At 38.3% G+C, this 17,752-nt stretch overlaps 1 protein-coding gene across 7 annotated transcripts in view; it reads right to left on the minus strand.

The window, feature by feature from the left end:
• PCCA (propionyl-CoA carboxylase subunit alpha) overlaps window positions 1-17,752 on the minus strand; it is a 452,191-nt gene that overhangs the window by 414,347 nt on the left and 20,092 nt on the right. For all 7 annotated transcript variants that reach the window (XM_055244179.2, XM_055244183.2, XM_055244186.2 and 4 more), the window contains 2 exons: window positions 12,660-12,707; window positions 12,482-12,550 (listed from right to left, as the gene is read on the minus strand). In XM_055244179.2, coding sequence (XP_055100154.1) covers window positions 12,482-12,550; window positions 12,660-12,707 — 117 coding nt within the window. The remainder of the gene's footprint in view (window positions 1-12,481; window positions 12,551-12,659; window positions 12,708-17,752) is intronic.

The raw sequence follows: 17,752 nt of genomic DNA on the forward strand, positions 1-17,752 counted from the left end.
GGAACTGCCCTCGGCCCGAAGAGGAGGCCACTAAGTATTGTCTGCAACTACAGCTTACTACAACTCCTGGAGACTGTGGACCTAGGGAGGCAGAACCACAGCTTCAGGGTCAAAATCTGAAGGAGCTGCTGGGACTAATCTGCCATGTGTCCAGACTATCACCATAAGACCTGGATGTAGATTAGGAATTCAAAATGCCAGGGGGTGGGCACCCACAAAACTACTGGTCAGGGAGAAGGTGGGAGGCAGCAATGGCCGGGATGAGAGAGAAACTAGGAAAGAGAGGAAGAGGAAGGTCAAGGAAGCAAAGGGAAGGGAGAAGACGAAGGATGAAGAGCAACAAACATTTTTAACTTTCACCAGAAAAAAGAGCCTATGAACTAAAATTCCAAAACAGAGTAAGAAAGCATTCGCTAACAAAACTTCAGAAACTGAAACAGTTCACATCAGATAAACTGCCCCAGATGAAATTAATTTTATCAGTCTAAAAGATTAAAAGATTCACTAGAAGATTTTAAAAGACTTTGCTAAAGAAGCAATAACAAAGTGAAGAGAGGTAACTAGATTCCAAAATTATTTATGAAAAGGACTTGCTCATAAATTGGAAATGAGAAATGAAAGAAAGAATGATGGTGAACATAAATTCCTACATCTTGTGCTTCTGCAATAGGATTCAGATACAAGAAGCCCGAAGGATCAAAGTTCAGTTTGGGTAATGCTGGGTTTGAGGTAGTTGTAAAACATTCAACTAGAGACGTCACAGAGAGAGAGAAAACAGAGTTGGAGCCTAGAGTTGATTAAAACCACAGAAATAGAAGTGGAAGAGAATGCGATCTTTCAGGGTAAGGGTAGAGAAAGTACAAAAAATAAAACAATTTTAAGAAGAGCCCACCAATCAAACCTTGCATGATTCCTGTAGAGGGGATACAGAGGAGGGCCACAGAAGTAGAAAGAAAACTAGGAGATTAAAATGGCACCAAAGCCAGAGGATGAGAGTGTCTGAAAAAGGGTAATAGTGTTCAAAGCTTCTGGGAAGTCAAACAGAAGAGGACTGAAAAATGTCCACTGGACTTAACATGAGAAAACTGGTGGTCACACTAGCAAGAACTGTGAGTAGAGTACTGAAGACAGAAGCAGACTGGAGTGGCTCAGGGCCTTTGCGCACATGGTCTTGTCTGCCTAGCTGGCTGACTCCTTCTCATCCATCAGTCTCAGCTTACATTTTATCCCTCAGCGAGACTTTCCCTGAGCACCCTATTAGTGAAGGGAACCATGATTCTCTCTCAACAACTTGTTTCCTTCATAACACTTATCACAATTTGTAATTACTTATGTTTTATTTCTCTATAACCATCTCTAAAGCAGCAATCCTATCACTTCCAGTCACTCTTCTAGTCCCAGTACCTATCATAGTACCCAGCCTCCAACAAGCGCTAATAAAAACTCTGCCTTCAAAGTAATAAACTTCACTTCGTTTTGTGGGGGGAGGGGACTTTTCCTCATACTTAGTATGAGAAGCAACATGCACAGTGGAAAGAGTACAACTCAGAAGTTACACATAATTCGAATCTCAGCTCCACTACTTACTAGCCCAGTGATCTTTGGCAACCCGAAGATTGGCTTTATACTTGAAGCCCCAATTTTCTCAATTTAAAACAGCAACAATAATTCAATCCTTATGTAATTATGTGCTTTTCTAGTACACCATAGATTCTGAATGAATGAGAGGCATTATTTGGAATAATCATGTCCTTTCCCTCCACTCAGGAGTCTGAATGAGTGAGACTGTAAAAATGAGTTAAGTCATGGCCTTAGAAACACTGGAACATCAGAATAAGTTAAACTGTATATCAAATCTTTTTTTTTTTTTTTTTGACGGAGTCTAGCTCTGTCGCCCAGGCTGGAATGCAGTGGCGCAATCTCGGCTCACTGCAAGCTCTGCTTCCCGGGTTCACGCCATTCTCCTGCCTCAGCCTCCCGAGTAGCTGGGACTACAGGTGCCTGCCACCATGCCCGGCTAATTTTTTGTATTTTTAGTAGAGACGGGGTTTCACCATGTTAGCCAGGATGGTCTCGATCTCCTGACCTCATGATCTGCCCGCCTCGGCCTCCCAAAGTGCTGGGATTACAGGCGTGAGCCACCATGCCCGGCCCTCAAATCTTTTATTAAATGTATGCTTTTTCAGTAAGATAGGACTTCCAATCCTTCCCAAATAGCTGCTTAGAGAAAAATAAATCCATGATTAGGTACTTTTTCATATCAGCGGGTACTAATTACATTGAAATACATAAGTTCCCTTTAAAACCATGTTCTTTAAGTTTACCAGAAATTATAAAATAAACAAAACCAAAAAGATATATTAATACAATATTTCACTTTTTTCTTAATTTAAAATTTTAGTATAAGTAAAAAGTAACTTCAGTATGTTATTAACAAAAAATTCAGAAAGTCTTAAGACATCTCAATGTTTTATAAAAGAAAATATCCACAAGTCACTTCCCATAGATTAAAAAAAGCTGGATGGTTTTATTGAATTTAAATAACGAGGTACATGAACATACAAATGAATAAGTCATACATGAAGATACTGATATAAATCCTGCCCAAATATAATTTTTGCCTGACTGCTAAATAAAGTCATAGTCCATCTTGACTGGAATGACTAGTTTACCTTTAACTCCAGGTGGCTTAAACTATCAGTCCTTTAAGAAGCTTTACCAGTTTTTGACAATTTAACCTGCTGAGCTCACAGCACCCATGGGAGGGTCTTGGTTGCAAGTTTTACTTCTGATGCTGCTGACCACTAATACTGACTCCACTGATAATGGATTTCAATAACAGCCATCCACAGGTTAACACTGAGTATTACCCATAACACTGCTTTAATTAAGTTAATACATGAAGGTCACAGTTTGGCAGAAAGTTTTATTAAATTTGGCAGTGCTCACAATAATTAAAAAAAATAGTGTTCATCTGTACAATAACTCTATAAATTTGCCTAGAGATATAATCCAGTTTGCTCATGGATTTATGATGCATTTAAATTTATTTTCTAAAAGGAATTCAATTTATTAGTTCCATTCCCCCAAAATACGTACATTTCTAGCATTTCTAATAGATAGTTTCCCAACAGATAACTCCAACCATGCTGGGCACAGAATGGGTCTGTCTACTTGGCACAAAGAGACCCCCCACTAGAGCAAAGGAGGTTTCCACCCCCACCCCCAATTTAAATTGAAGCATTTTGATGGTGGAAAAGATTCATGCTTTGATTTGTCCATAGTTCATGTGTTAAATACTAATTTGTCTATGAAATACTGGAATTATTTTTTCATCTTGAAAAGTAAAGACATATAAATTTCACTTCTAAACCCAAACCCTTTATGCATAGAAAACAAGCCAGAGAATATTTACAACAAATATATGAAAGGGCAAAGCAAATATAGGTTTAAATGACTCTGTTAAAAAAAAAAGATACTGTACTTTAAAACACAAATCACAGCACAGTTGACACAATTTTCTATTTTTATACCTATAAGGTAATCTGAGATTATTTTATAGAAAAGCAAACAATGGCTGAATTCAGCTCATATACATATTGAATTTAGCAATGATTGTGTTTTTTAAATACACAACCTGACAGGCACTATGGTAGATAATAATGAATCAGCATGGGAGCCATTTAACATACTTCTTGATTAACTCATTGCCTGTCCAATTCGTACACAGACATGCTTACATGTCATAATCGTCATAATTCCCATCATCCCCACCACTAACATTACAGCGCCTTGATTAGTCCACAACTCCCAGACGAGCCATTGCTAATGCTAAATAATTGTCTTCAGCCTCCTGCTACTATTCTGCAGGATCTCCAATTAAATATAATATTAATGTGAACAAATACCTATCAGGAATCCCATCCTATTCCATTTTACCCAAAAATGCAGAGAAAATAATTTAGCCAAGCCAAAGATAATCAAAACATTTAAAATTGATACAGTATACTGTTTCTGCAAAATAAGTTTTTCCAAAGACAATAAAAGCAAAAAAGAAAAGGAAAAGAAATGTCTACACATCTTAAATGCTTTCTTCTCCTGGTTAGTTCTTTAATGAAAAGTCTATTGTTTTAAATTTGCATAGTAGATACATTGTATTCTTAATCTAAAAAGATTTCTGAAGGATAAGTTTTATAAGAAAAGTGAGCAATAGCAAGTTTTAAAGCCATTATGCCATTTTTTAAACCCTTTGATTACCTAATTACCAGACTCCCAGATTCAAAACCATATACTAAGGCAAACAATTCCTCCCTTCCCATTAAATGCAGTACTGCAGTCACTCTTCAGAGGCTTTGCCGCAAGACTTTTTGCTGTTGATAAGGAAAGTTAATATTGAAGAATGGCAACTATAAATACCTTTTGTAAGAATAAATTAAGAATCCTATAGATATCCTATTGCAACCTAAATGGCTGGAAATGTTTCTAATCTAATTAAGACCAACTGTGAAATATGGACCAGGACAGCCATCATCTTAAAATATCCTTTACTAAAAAAAGGCAGTTTAAGAAAATGTTACTTAAATATAACATTCTCAACTACACACACACACACACACACACACACATAAAAGGTCACCTGATACTTTTCAGTTAACACCCCAAAAAAGTTTTCCAAGCCTGACTTTAGTCATTTGTTCCTATTTGAGGATCAGTGATAGGCATCAGCTCCAAACAAGTCCATTAACAATTTTTGTGAAATTAAAAAAAAAAAATGTTTAATTAAGAACCTTAACTCCTTTCCAAACAGAAAAAGTTTGAAAATATTCTGAAATCATGTAAAGGAGAAAAAAAATGCTTGAGGTTTTCACATTTAAGTTGCTTTCATCTCTATGTACATCTAAGGTAAAACTGATGATACACTAACAAAAATATAAATAAGTGTATGTATATACAGAGACATATGTAAACATAAAAAATGAAATAAAGATATTCCAATAATCCCATAAAATGTTGAAAAGTTTAAGGTCTTTTATACCTTAGTCTGCATTAATGTGTTCCATTTCCATTTACCTGATCATTACCCTCCAGTTTGTTCAGCTGCAACCAACATACACTAATTACTTAGACATCACGAAGTCCTATTTGTCCTCAGTCCCTCCCCAGACAGCAGGGACATATTATCAAGGGTAGGCATAAAAAGTGATGATTGCCCTCACCTTACTGTCAATCACCCCAGAGTGCTCACAGGAAACCCCACTCAATCTCATTATAGAATCCTGAGGCTGAGACTACAGTGCGCACCAGGGATCATCCTTTCAACAGCAGGCTGCCTGGGTAAGATGTGAGTCACAGTGAATATTTCCCTAATTTTAGGTTCTTGTTTCAACGTGGTAAAATCAGATTATTTCTCATTTAAATCCAACATGACTGTACACAGACAAAGCAACAAAATATGTATAGATAGGTTCAATTTAGGAACGTAGATAGAAAATACAGTCAAAGGTTGAATGATTCTGTTGATGTACAGAATCATTTTCCTCTTTGGGAATGAAGATTCTCAACTCTTTTCATTTAACCTGATGAGATCTCATTTTTTAAAAAATATCAAAACTAATTTTAGCGGTTTGATATAAATGTGACAATATATTTTACTATTTTTGTGGAAAGACATACTAGTCTTTACACTTAAAACATTCCTTTGGAGAAGTACAACAATCTTAAATTCCCAAATTCTTTGCTCCCACTATTCACCAAACTAATGAAATGGGCCCATGCGCCCATTTAGGAACTCCTAGTCACTAAAGCCATTAAACATTTCTCATTCCTTATATTTCTTATCTTCTCTGAGATACCTAAAAATCTCAGTAAATTAGAGGCAAGCAATCCTAGAATTACCTCGTCTTCTAAATCCACATAATATACATAAGACCCTCTTTAACAACTCAAAAATCCTCCCACATCATCCCACTGCCTAAAATCTAACAAATTTATTCCACAGACCTATCTCTACTTGCTGACTTACAATGTATTAAAATGTATTTTAATATGTTAGGCTACTCCCCGTCAATTTTCCTCAGAATTATCTATGCTATTCTTGCATATTTACTCTTTGTCAGTCAATCCCCTCCCAATTATGTTGTTATATTAGGATTTAATAGAAAATGTACGGAAAAGAGCATTTTTAAAAATCGGTTTCCCTATACAAAAACAAGAAGTCCTCATGTAAGTTCTAAAAATTTCATTTTAAATTCACATCATACAGTGTTTTATCATTTCCATTGCTTCTACGAGGTTACATTTCTTGTTGTATTTTCTACCTTATTGATATATATGAAGTTCATAGATTTATTTATATTTACTATTTAACCAACCACCAGAGATTTTTTCTGTTCTAAAGAGTTATTCAGGGCCAGGTGCAGTGGCTCACGCCTGTAATCCCAGCACTTTGGGAAGCCGAGGAGGGTGGATCACCTGAGGTCAGTAGTTTTAGACCAGCCTGGCCAATATGGTGAAACCCCATCTCTACTAAAATACAAAACCTAGACAGGCATGGTGGCGGGCACCTGTAATCCTAGCTACTCGGGAGGCTGAGGCATGAGAATTGCTTGAACCTGTGAGGCAGAGGTTGCAATGAACCAAGATGGCACCACTGCACTCCAGCCTGGGCGACAGAGTGAGAATTTGTCTCAAAAAAAAAGGAGTTATTCAGTTCATTGTATAACTAGAAACTCAATACAATCTTCTTATTTTTGCCTTTCTTATCCACCAATTTATAGCTCTTGACTAACTGTATCACCTTGTACTTCTGGAATGCTATTTTAGAACACTTGTGGCAGAGACCTCATGAATGAGATCCTTCCCTTGCTCCTTCTACCATGTGAGGACACAGCAAGAAGGCTCCATCAAAAAACTAAGAAGGGAGCCCTCACCAGGGACAACATCTAACAGTGCCTTGATCTTGACTTACCAGCCTCCAGAACTATGAGAAATAAATTCCTGTTTTTTATAAGCCACCCAGACTATGACAACCTGTAACAAGACTGAAAAGACTAGGCCAGTGACCAAGAAAAAAGGTAAGGCTCAAATGTCTAAATTCAGGAATGAAAGAGGAGACATTACTACTGACCTTATAAAATAAAAATAAGAAAATACTATACCAATAAAGCTAGAAACTTTGATGAAATGGACACATTCGTAGAAAGACATAAACTATAGACACTGATTAAAGAAATAGAATATCTGAAAAAACCTACAATAAGTAAAAAGGTGGATTTAACAATCAAAAACTAACCAAAGAGAAGCCCAGATTCAGGTGGCTTCACTGGTGATTTCTACCAAACATTTAAAGAAAAGTTAATACCAATTCTTCCAAAAAACTACAAGATGAGAGAAAGCTTTCCAATTCATGAGGCCAGGATCACACTAACACCAAAACCAAGCAAAGACATCATAAGAAAACTACAGATAATATCTCTTGTAAATATGAACACAAAATTAATAAAATACTAACAAACTGAATCCAGCAATATATACAAAGGATTACACAGCATGACCAAGTGGGATTAATCGCAGGAATGCAAGGTTGGTTTAACATCCAAAAAAAATCAATTAATGTAACAACACACCATATCAATAAAGGACAAAAACCACACGATCATCTCAGTAAACAGAAAAAGTAGTTGAAAAATGCAACACCTGTTCATGATAAAAATGCCTCGGTAAACTAGGAATAGCAATTAACTTCTTCCACCTGATAATGAAAATCTATGAAAATACCAAAGCCTAAATCAAATTTAAGGGTGAAATGCTGAATGCTTTCCCCCTAAGATGAAGAACAAGACAAGGATGCCTCCTCTCACCTCTTCAACATTGTTCTGGAAGTTAAAGCCAGAGAAATTAGGCAAGAATATGAAATAAAAAGCAACCAGATGGAAAGAAGTAAAACTATCTCTATTCACACATGACATGATCTTATATAAAGAATCCTGGCTGGGCACAGTGGCTCACACCTGTAATCCCAGCACTTTGGAAGGTCGAGGTGGGCAGATCACAAGGTCAGGAGTTTGAGCCCAGCCTGGTCAATGTGGTGAAACTCCATCTCTACTAAAAATACAAAAAATTAGCTGGGTGTGGTGGCAGGTGCCTGTAGTCCCAGCTATTCAGGAGGCTGAAGCAGGAGAATTGCTTGAACCTGGGAGGCGGAGGTTACAGTGAGCCAAGATCGCACCATTGCACTCCAGCCTGGGCAACAGAACGAGACTCGGTCTTGAGGAAAAAAAAAAAAAAAAAAAAAGAATCCTAAGGCCCAGATGCAGTGGCTCACACCTGTAATCCCAGCACTTTGGGAGGACAAGGTGGGAGGATCACTTGAGGTCAGGAGTTCAAGACCAGCCTGGCCAACATGGTGAAACCCCATCTCTACTAAAAATACAAAAAAATTAGCTGGGTGTGGTGGCACATGCCTGTAACCCCAGCTACACGGGAGGCTGAGGCAGGAGAATCACCTGACCCCGGGAGGTGGAGGTTGCAGTGGGCCAAGATCATGCCACGACACTCCAGCCTGGGTGACAGAGACTCCATCTAAAAAAAAAAAAAAAGAATCCTAAGAAATCCACTAAAAAACTATTAGAACTAATAAAAGAGTTCAGCAAGTTTACAGGAATCAAAATCATTATATGAAAATCATTTGTATTTCTACAGACTTGCAACTAATTTAAAAAATTGAAATTAAAAAACTAATTACACTTATAGTAGTACGAAACTACAAAACATTGCTGAAAAAATCCAAGTGACCTAAATATGGAAGAATATCACATGTTCATGGATAGGAAGACTTAAAAATGTTGAGATAGCTATACACTCCAAAATGATCTACAGACACAATGCAATATCAATCAAACTCCCAGCTGGTTACATTCTCACACTAGAATTGTCTTCTCTTCATAAACTATTCTCCACAAATCTTCCCAGAGAATAATAAGCGTGCTTTCCTAGGGCCTGGAAAATGAAACATAAAAAAAAATTCATGACTTAATAAGAGGCTTAACTCCCATTTTGCTTTCTCCTGCCCTGACCAATTCCCACTGGAGTATTTTATACTGCTTCCCTGTAGCCTCATCCCCTGGATTCAGGCACATTAATCTCATCATTATAAATGAACTGTTTTCCTAGGGAAAGCCTGACTTTAAGACTGCTCTAGATAAGTCTTTATTTCTCAAAGGAATTAAGGGAATTTCCTCAACAGAGAATAGGATGTCATATTGTTTTAAGACAAACCAACAATAAGCCAACTAAATAACCTGCAAATCCTCCTTAGAAACATCTAAAGACCTAGATTAAATATAACAAACATCCTTCAAATGAAGAACTTGGCTCACAAAAAAACTACAAGAGATGAAAAACAAAGAAAAAGGAAGCAGGGCACAATGGCATGTGCATGTAGTCCCAGCTACTCAGGAGGCTGAAGCAGGACGATCACTTGAGCCCAGGAGTTCATGGCTGTAGTTTGCTATGATCACACCACTGCACTCCAGCCTGGGCAACAGAGCAAGGCTCTGACTCAAAAAAAAAAAGTAATCTGAAAATCTGGCTGGGCACAGTGGCTCAAACCTGTAATCCCAGCACTTTGGGAGGCTGAGGCGGGTGGATCACCTGAGGTCAGGGGTTCCAGACCAGCCTGGCCAACATGGTAAAACCCTATCTCTACTGAAAATTCAGTAGTTTGGTGATGCATGCCTATAAGCCCAGCTACTCGGGAGGCTGAGGCAGGAGAATTGCTTGAACCCAGGAGACGGAGGTTGCAGTGAGCCGAGATTGCGCCATTGCATTCCAGCCTGGACAACAAGAGCAAAACTTCGGCTCAAATAAATGAATAAATAATATAAAAATGAAAATCAGTCTGCATCCACAAGAGTCAGTCTTGGACAGTGAAGGTGGGAATCTCAATAATCTAGAAGACTGAGTTTTAACGATCAGAGAAAGCAAACAGATCCCGTGTGAGTTGGAGATTTGAAGGAAACCCTTCTGTCTAAAGCCAGGAGGCTCAAAGATTACATTCTCAGTCAAAGGTTGTGGGGGAGGAATCAACCTACTAAATAGAGAGGATAAACCCTATGTTCGTATCTCTGTGGTTCAAAGTAAAGGAAAATGCCTCTAGATATTAGAAACCACGAGCCTATTCAACAGGTGTGTATCTGTGTGTGTGCAATCTCATTTTGTTCTTCCCATTATCTTCAAAATTTGACAATCTTTATGCCAAAAATTTAATATAAAAATTAGTCCCAGATGAGTGATACCCTGGACGGTGTGATGGAAACAAATATAACACCTATCCTACCTGGCCAAATCCATAACCCAAACCATCTTGAAATTCAACAACAAAAGCACCAAACATAAAATCACAAGCCAAAATTTAAACATGCGAGGAAACAACACGTTATAAGGAAGAGTCAGGAATAGAAATAAACACCCACAAACTTGAAATAATACAACAATATGATAGATTCTTTAAATTAAATATGCTAAAAATAAATATACTAAAGGCCTCAAATACATAAGAAAACAGATAATACATAAAAACAGGCAGATTCAAAAAGGAGCAGAAAATCAACAGCTTAACAGACAACAAAAAAGACAAATGCAACCAAAGTAATCAGGCTCAGGCAATTTTCATTGTGGATGCAAAAACATTAGATGAGAGGTGGTTGAGGGACAAAATATTCACAAGGATTCAAAAACTCACCCCAAAAATTATTTAATAAAAAAAAAAGAAAATGTACCATTATAATGGGAAAACCTGGTGAAACCAAATGATCATACTTAGCATAACAACAGAACAATTCAACATTAAGAACCTCTTGTTATGATATTACTATTAAAAAAAAACATTACTGGCTGGGGTACAGTGGCTCACGCCTGTAATCCTAGAACTTTGGGAGGCCAAGGCAGGAGGATCTCTTGAGCCCAGGAGTTCAAGACCAGCCTGGGCAAGATGGTGAAACCCCATCTCTACAAAAAATACAAAGATTAGCCAGGCGTGGTGGCATGCACCTGTAGTCACAACTATTTGGGAAACTAAGGTGGGAGGATCGCTTGTGCCCAGGAAGTCAGGCTGCAGTGAGTTATAATCTTACCACTGCACTCCAGCCTGGGCAACTGACAGAGACCCTGGCTCAAAAAAAAAAAAAAAAAAGAAAGAAAGAAAGAACATCACTTATGAAGTAGTCTTGTCAAATATTTAATTTGAATCTATTCATGAGAAAATAATCATACAAAGCCAAAATATCTAAAAGCCAACATAATAAAAATCAAACAAAAAAAGAGGGAGGATAGGGGCACTATTTTAGATTAAGAGACTAAAGCGGTATAATAACCAAATGTAACTCATGAACCTTGATTGAACTGTGGATCAAAGAAAAATATTAAAAAGGACAACTGGGGTCAACTGGAGAAACCTGTTCTCAGAACATATCCCTGTCATTAATCGATGCACCCTACCAAAGGGTCCCATTATCAAAAGTAGTGTGAGACAATGAGAAACAATGCTTGCATTAGTATTCAACTACTTATATTTCATGCCATAAAGATCTAATAATTTACATTCTTTCCCCATGGGATTTTTTCTACTCATTCATAACATTACTACTAAAAAAATCCCTGCTGTGGGCTGGGCGTGGTGGCTCAAGCCTGTAATCCCAGCACTTTGGGAGGCCGGGGCAGACAGATCACCTAAGGTCAGGAGTTCAACATCAGCCTGGCCAACATGGTGAAACCCCGCCTCTATAAAAATACAAAAATCAGCCAGGCGTGATGGCAGGTGCCTGTAATCCCAGCTACTCAGGAGGCTGAGGCGGGAGAATCGCTTGAACCCAGGAGGCAGAGGTTGTAGTGAGGTGAGATCACGCCACTATACTCCAGCCTGGACAACAAAGCAAGACTCTGTCTCAAAAAAAAAAAAAAAAAAAAAAGGCCTGCTGTGTTAAAAGTACCAAATAAAAGTATATCTGCTTTATGCTAAACGTTCTTTTGTTCGTATCCAATTAGCATTAGCCTATCTTTCATTTTTGTCAAACTTTCAGCTGAACACGTTGAAGCATTTAGGAAAGGTTAAACAACTGTAGCATTCCCTTAGTGATATTGAAGTTATGCTGGGGGAAAGTGATCTCATAAGGGAGCATTGTGTAAACATTTCATTAATCTTTGACTCAAACTTTCTCATGCTTTGCTTAAATCTACTTGGTGACCAGCAATCAGCCTGGCAATTTTTCAGTCTAAGTTTCTAAAGCTATGAAAAGAAAATACTTAAGGCACATATAGAAGATTCTGTGATACTGTCATTTTGCTTAACACAACAGTGAACAAGTAAACGGTTTTTAAACTTGAATGTATCTTGTGCAGGCCAAGAAAAAAAGCCTGCATGTCTCACTTTTTCTGCTTGACCCAAAATTAAGTCCTGACTTAAACAAAGCAAAAACATACTTACAGAACTAGCATCAACATCACTGTGGATGGCAACTGTCTTAATGCCCATCTTCTTGCAAGTTCTAATAACCTATTTTAAAATATATTAATGTCTATTAATAGTGATTCACACTTAAAGGGGTTTAATAATAAATAATTTCATAGAGTAAAATGGAAAATAAGATGAAAATTCTACTCACCCGACATGCAATTTCTCCTCTATTAGCAATAAGAATTTTATCAAAAGTCTGAAGAGAGAAAAAACACATTCATTAGAAATTGTTACTCTTAAACCAATGGTTTAAGACCAAAAAACACAAGTTTTTCCAACATTAACACTGAATATAATCCTAATAAACATTACTTCCTAGAGTAACATTAAATACTATATTACTTAGAGTAATATTAAATGTACTATAAATACTTAGGGTAATATTAAAATAGGTTATTAAATAGCATAATCGTTTACAACCAGGGAACTACAAAATTCATCTGATATGATCGGGTTCTATAATTACTTTGTTAAAGCATAGTAGGTTAATGTATTCACAATGGGGGTATTTACATATTCTGTAGCCAAAAGAAAATCTTCAAATGATATTTCAGACACTAAAAGACTTTGGTCAAGCCCGGGCACAGTGGCTCATGCCTGTAATCCCAGCACTTTCAGAGGCCGAGGCAGGTGGATCATGAGGTCAGGAGTTCGAGACCAGCCTGACCAACATGGTAAAACCCCATCTCTACTAAAAATACTAAAAGGCTGGGCACGGTGGCTCACGCCTGTAATCCCAGCACTTTGGGAGGCCAAGGTGGGTGGATCACGAGGTCAGGAGATCGAGACCATCCTGACCAATATGGTGAAACCCTGTCTCTACTAAAAATACAAAAAAAAAAAAAGGAGCTGGGTCTAGTGGAACGCACCTTGTAATCTCAGCTACTCAGGAGGCTGAGGCAGGAGAATGGCTTGAACCCGGGAGGCGGAGACTGCAGTGAGCTGAGATCGTACCACTGCACTCCTGCCTGGCAACAAAGCGCGTCTCCGCCTCAAAATAAATAAATAAATAAATAAATAAATAAATAAATAAATAAATAAAATAACAAAAATTAGCCGGCGTGGTGATGCATGCCTGTAATCCCAAGTGCTGGTAATCCCAAGTAATCTCAGCTACTTGGGAGGCTGAGGCAGGAATCACTTGAACCTGGGAGGCGGAGGTTGCAGTGAGCTAAAATTGTGCCACTGTACTCCAGCCTGGGTGACAGCGCAAGATTCCGTCTCAAAAAAAAATGAAAATAAAAAAATAAAAAAACAAAAAAAAACACTTTGGCCAAAATTACTTGACAATTTATTTTCTAAATTCTGGGAAATTCTAAGTGTCATGAGTTGTTTTCAAAGGAAAGTCTGATATTAAGTAAGTATAATATATCTGCCATCTCTGTTGGGACAGGGCATATTTTCAGTAACTCAGAATAGGTACCAATTGTGCATATATCCAAAAATGCCCAGACTAAGCAGATTACACTATTTGAATATAATGTTAAATTTGAATAACCACCAAATTTTGAAACAGCTGAGACCAAAACAGTAGAGAAGTTGTGTATCCTACGTTTATCTAGAGACCTAAACGCAAGTACAGCTTTGCCACTAATGACCTATTTAACTTTAAGTAAATCAATCTCTGTAGGCCTTGATTTCCACATAAACTGATAGCACTCAAATGGAAAGCTATTTAGTAAGGTTTTCTTCCTACTCTAAAATTGTACAAGCTAATCGTTTTTAAAAACACACCATTCCAAGTAATTTGGATGTAATACACATTAGCACACGGTAATTTCTGTATTTGTGAATTATTTTTAAGTTCAATGGAACTACAAAAAAAAAGTGTTAGTTATATTTCTAAAAGAAGAGTTAGAGTTATATATGATCTTTTAAAAAGTACTCTTATATAACCTAGAGCAGTTTGTTTGTTTGTTTGTTTGTTTGTTTGTTTTCTGAGATGGAGTCTCACTCTGTCGCCCAGGCTGGAGTGCGGTGGTACGACCTCAGCTCACTGTAACCTCCTCCTCCCAGGTTCAACATATTCTCCTGCCTCAGCCTCCTGATAGCTGGGACTACAGGTGCGCACCACCAAGCCCAGCTAATTTCTTTGTATTTTTAGTAGAGATGGGGTTTCCCCATGTTGGTCAGGCTGGCCTCGAACTCCTAACTTCAGGTGATCCGCCTGCCTCGGCCTCCCAAAGTGCTGGGATTACAAACCTGAGCCACCACGCCCAGCCTAGAGCAGTATTTTAACATACAGGAAAAAGTCCAGAATCTCAGAAGTAAAAAAAGCTTGCTAGGTCTTGGTTTAACCTTTACATCATATTTGTCTTAACTCCACCAACCCGAGGCAAGCACCTGCCTTAAAAATAGGAAAACTTCTAATGGGATATAACTCGAAGCCACTCAGAGCCTTGCTCACACCTCAGGTCTGAGAATGCAAAATCATCTACTTTTCTGTATTTAAATGGTCATGGTAAACCCCTCTTAAGCAGTAAGCATATCCTGAGAACACAATGTTTACACTTTCTTAAATGGGTTTTAAAATGTGATGTTAATATCAACTGTGAAACAGACCACATCTGATAATCACCACAAACACCACTCCTAGAAATTATATATTAAGCAACTGTTACAGCAAATACAACAAATCATGATAACACTGAAGGAATTAAGTAAGAATCCCCATTCTAATTTCTGTTCAAGCAGCAGAACGGTCATTACGAGTCAGTCTGCAGCCAAGCCATCCAGGCTGAACTCCCAACATTCTATGTTCTCCTCCTGTGTGTCCTGCTATGAACAAGTCATCCTTCTTGCCTCTCATTTCCTGGTATGTAAAATAAGGGTAAAAACAGCACCTGCCACAAGAGGTTGTGAGAATGATTTGAATTAACACTCTTAAAGTGTTTAGAATAACGTCTAGCATGTAATATATACTCATTCAGCATTAGCTATGGCTACTGTTCTTCAACCCTTTGGGCTACATGCCAGACTGTTATGAATTTAGGAGTGTGCCCCTATCTGTCTAACTGGGGGAAAGCTATATCAAAACAAATACCTGCACCTGACACATCTTCTCTGTTAAGGGCTATTAATTTATTACCAATTAGCACATAAAACTAATCGTATCGGCCGGGCGCGGTGGCTCACGCTTGTAATCCCAGCACTTTGGGAGGCCGAGGCGGGCGGATCACGAGGTCAGGAGATCGAGACCACGGTGAAACCCCGTCTCTACTAAAAATACAAAAAAATTAGCCAGGCGTGGTGGCGGGCGCCTGTAGTCCCAGCTACTCGGAGAGGCTGAGGCAGGAGAATGGCGTGAACCCGGGAGGCGGAGCTTGCAGTGAGCCGAGATTGCGCCACTGCACCCCAGCCTGGGCGACAGAGCGAGACTCCGTCTCAAAAAAAAAAAAAAAAAAAACTAATCGTATCAATTAATCTTCCATATATAAAATTTTCTTTTAAATAAATCATAGATGCATACAATTCAGAATTTTTAAAGTACAAAAGGCGATACACCGAAGAGACACCCAAGTCCCTGCCCAAAAGGCAACCACTGTTACTGGTCTCCTATATATTCTTCCAGGTAGGCTATGCCTATAAAAGAATATGCATACAAATCAATTAAACCCAACCTTAAAACTACCCCTCTGCATCAACAATTACAGGTAAATATCAAGGGCATTTGGCAGCTTCAAAGTAAAATATGGCAAAACACAACAACTCTAGTAAGGCTTTGTGCAGGATGCTACGCACAGAGAAGGGAGCACATAAACAGCATGTGTAAAGGCCGTGACACTGCAAGAAGAGGGTAGCACTAAAGAACTACAAGGAATTCTCAATATGACTGAAGCGCATGGTATGCTTAGGAGAGTTGTAGCAAATAAAGCTAGGATAAAAAAAGTCCAGATGATGGAAGGACTCACATGCCATTCAAGGAACTGGGACTTGATCCTATATGTGGAGAGTCACTCATAAGGCACCCTGAAGACACTCAGGAAAAAACAACTATAAATTAGGATCCTGGATCCTTGAAGATAGATGAGATTTCAGGTACCAAAGGAGATAATGAAGAACTTTGGCAGTAGCTGCTCTATAACTGTACTAATGATGTCATCTGAAGTAAAAGATTTCCTAAGGATCTTTTTTGTTGTTGTTATTTTTCTCTTAACCCATTCTCTCTATACCCCTCCTTCTTCCTTTCCCTTCCCTAGGTTTAGATGCTCTCTCGCAGGCTCTACCTCCATAGCTAGCACCACACTCCATTCAGAGACCAAGAAGACTGAGCTGGCCCTGCACTGGGTACTTGTTGGAATGATGGCAGAACTCTGGACACTGGGTCACTTGCCCAACTCTTCTGAGAAAGGATACAGCACAATGGGTATGCCCACCAGCTCTGGAAAAGGACAGGCATGAGTTTACACCCAGCTACTCACTATCCATGGGCTTTGAGTCTTGCTTTCCAAATGTGCAAAATTCAGTTAAGGACATTAAGCAGCCGACATTTAGGACACGTTTTGTATACAGCAGGCACTGTGATGAATCCCTTCTGTGCATTATCTCATCTATCAGGTAATGGCTATGATGACAATATTTAGCATAATAATCCCACGAAGTCAATTCTGATAATATCTCCGTTTTACAAATAAGAAAACTAGGGCTTGATGAGGCCAAATCACTTGCCTTAAATCACTTACAGAGTTCACTAGTGGTAAAGTCAGAGAGTTCACATCCAGGTATTCATGTCAGAAATATCATGATATAATGTGATCAAAGCATAACAGTGCAAGCTCTAAACACTATGTTATTAATAACACCTATGATCACTTTTTTTTTTCTTAAGAGACGGGGTTTTGCTCTGTTACCCAGGTTGATACGGAACTCTTGGTCTCAAGGAATCCCGTGTCTCAGCCTCCCAAAGCACAGGGATTGTAGGCGTTAAGCCACTGAGCCCAGCTAGCTCACATTAGTGTGAAAGGAACAACATAGTACTGTACTGGCTCACACTAACTTAAGGCCAACTGAAACTTAATGGTCTTGATCCAAGCAAGCTACCATAAGTTAAATCTTCCTTATTCTCATGAACATACGTAAGACAAGAAGTTAGCTTGTTAAAACTCAAGTTAAAAAAAATAACGTCTTCAGTAATGATTAAATTTCACCTGGATAATTTGCACATGATGTAAGTCACTGATAAAATGTGGAATATGAAATGAGTTAATAACAGATTCAAATGAGAATCAATTTATTTAACAA

The sequence above is a fragment of the Symphalangus syndactylus genome, chromosome 15 (assembly GCF_028878055.3).
Source record: "Symphalangus syndactylus isolate Jambi chromosome 15, NHGRI_mSymSyn1-v2.1_pri, whole genome shotgun sequence".
NCBI lineage: Eukaryota > Metazoa > Chordata > Mammalia > Primates > Hylobatidae > Symphalangus > Symphalangus syndactylus.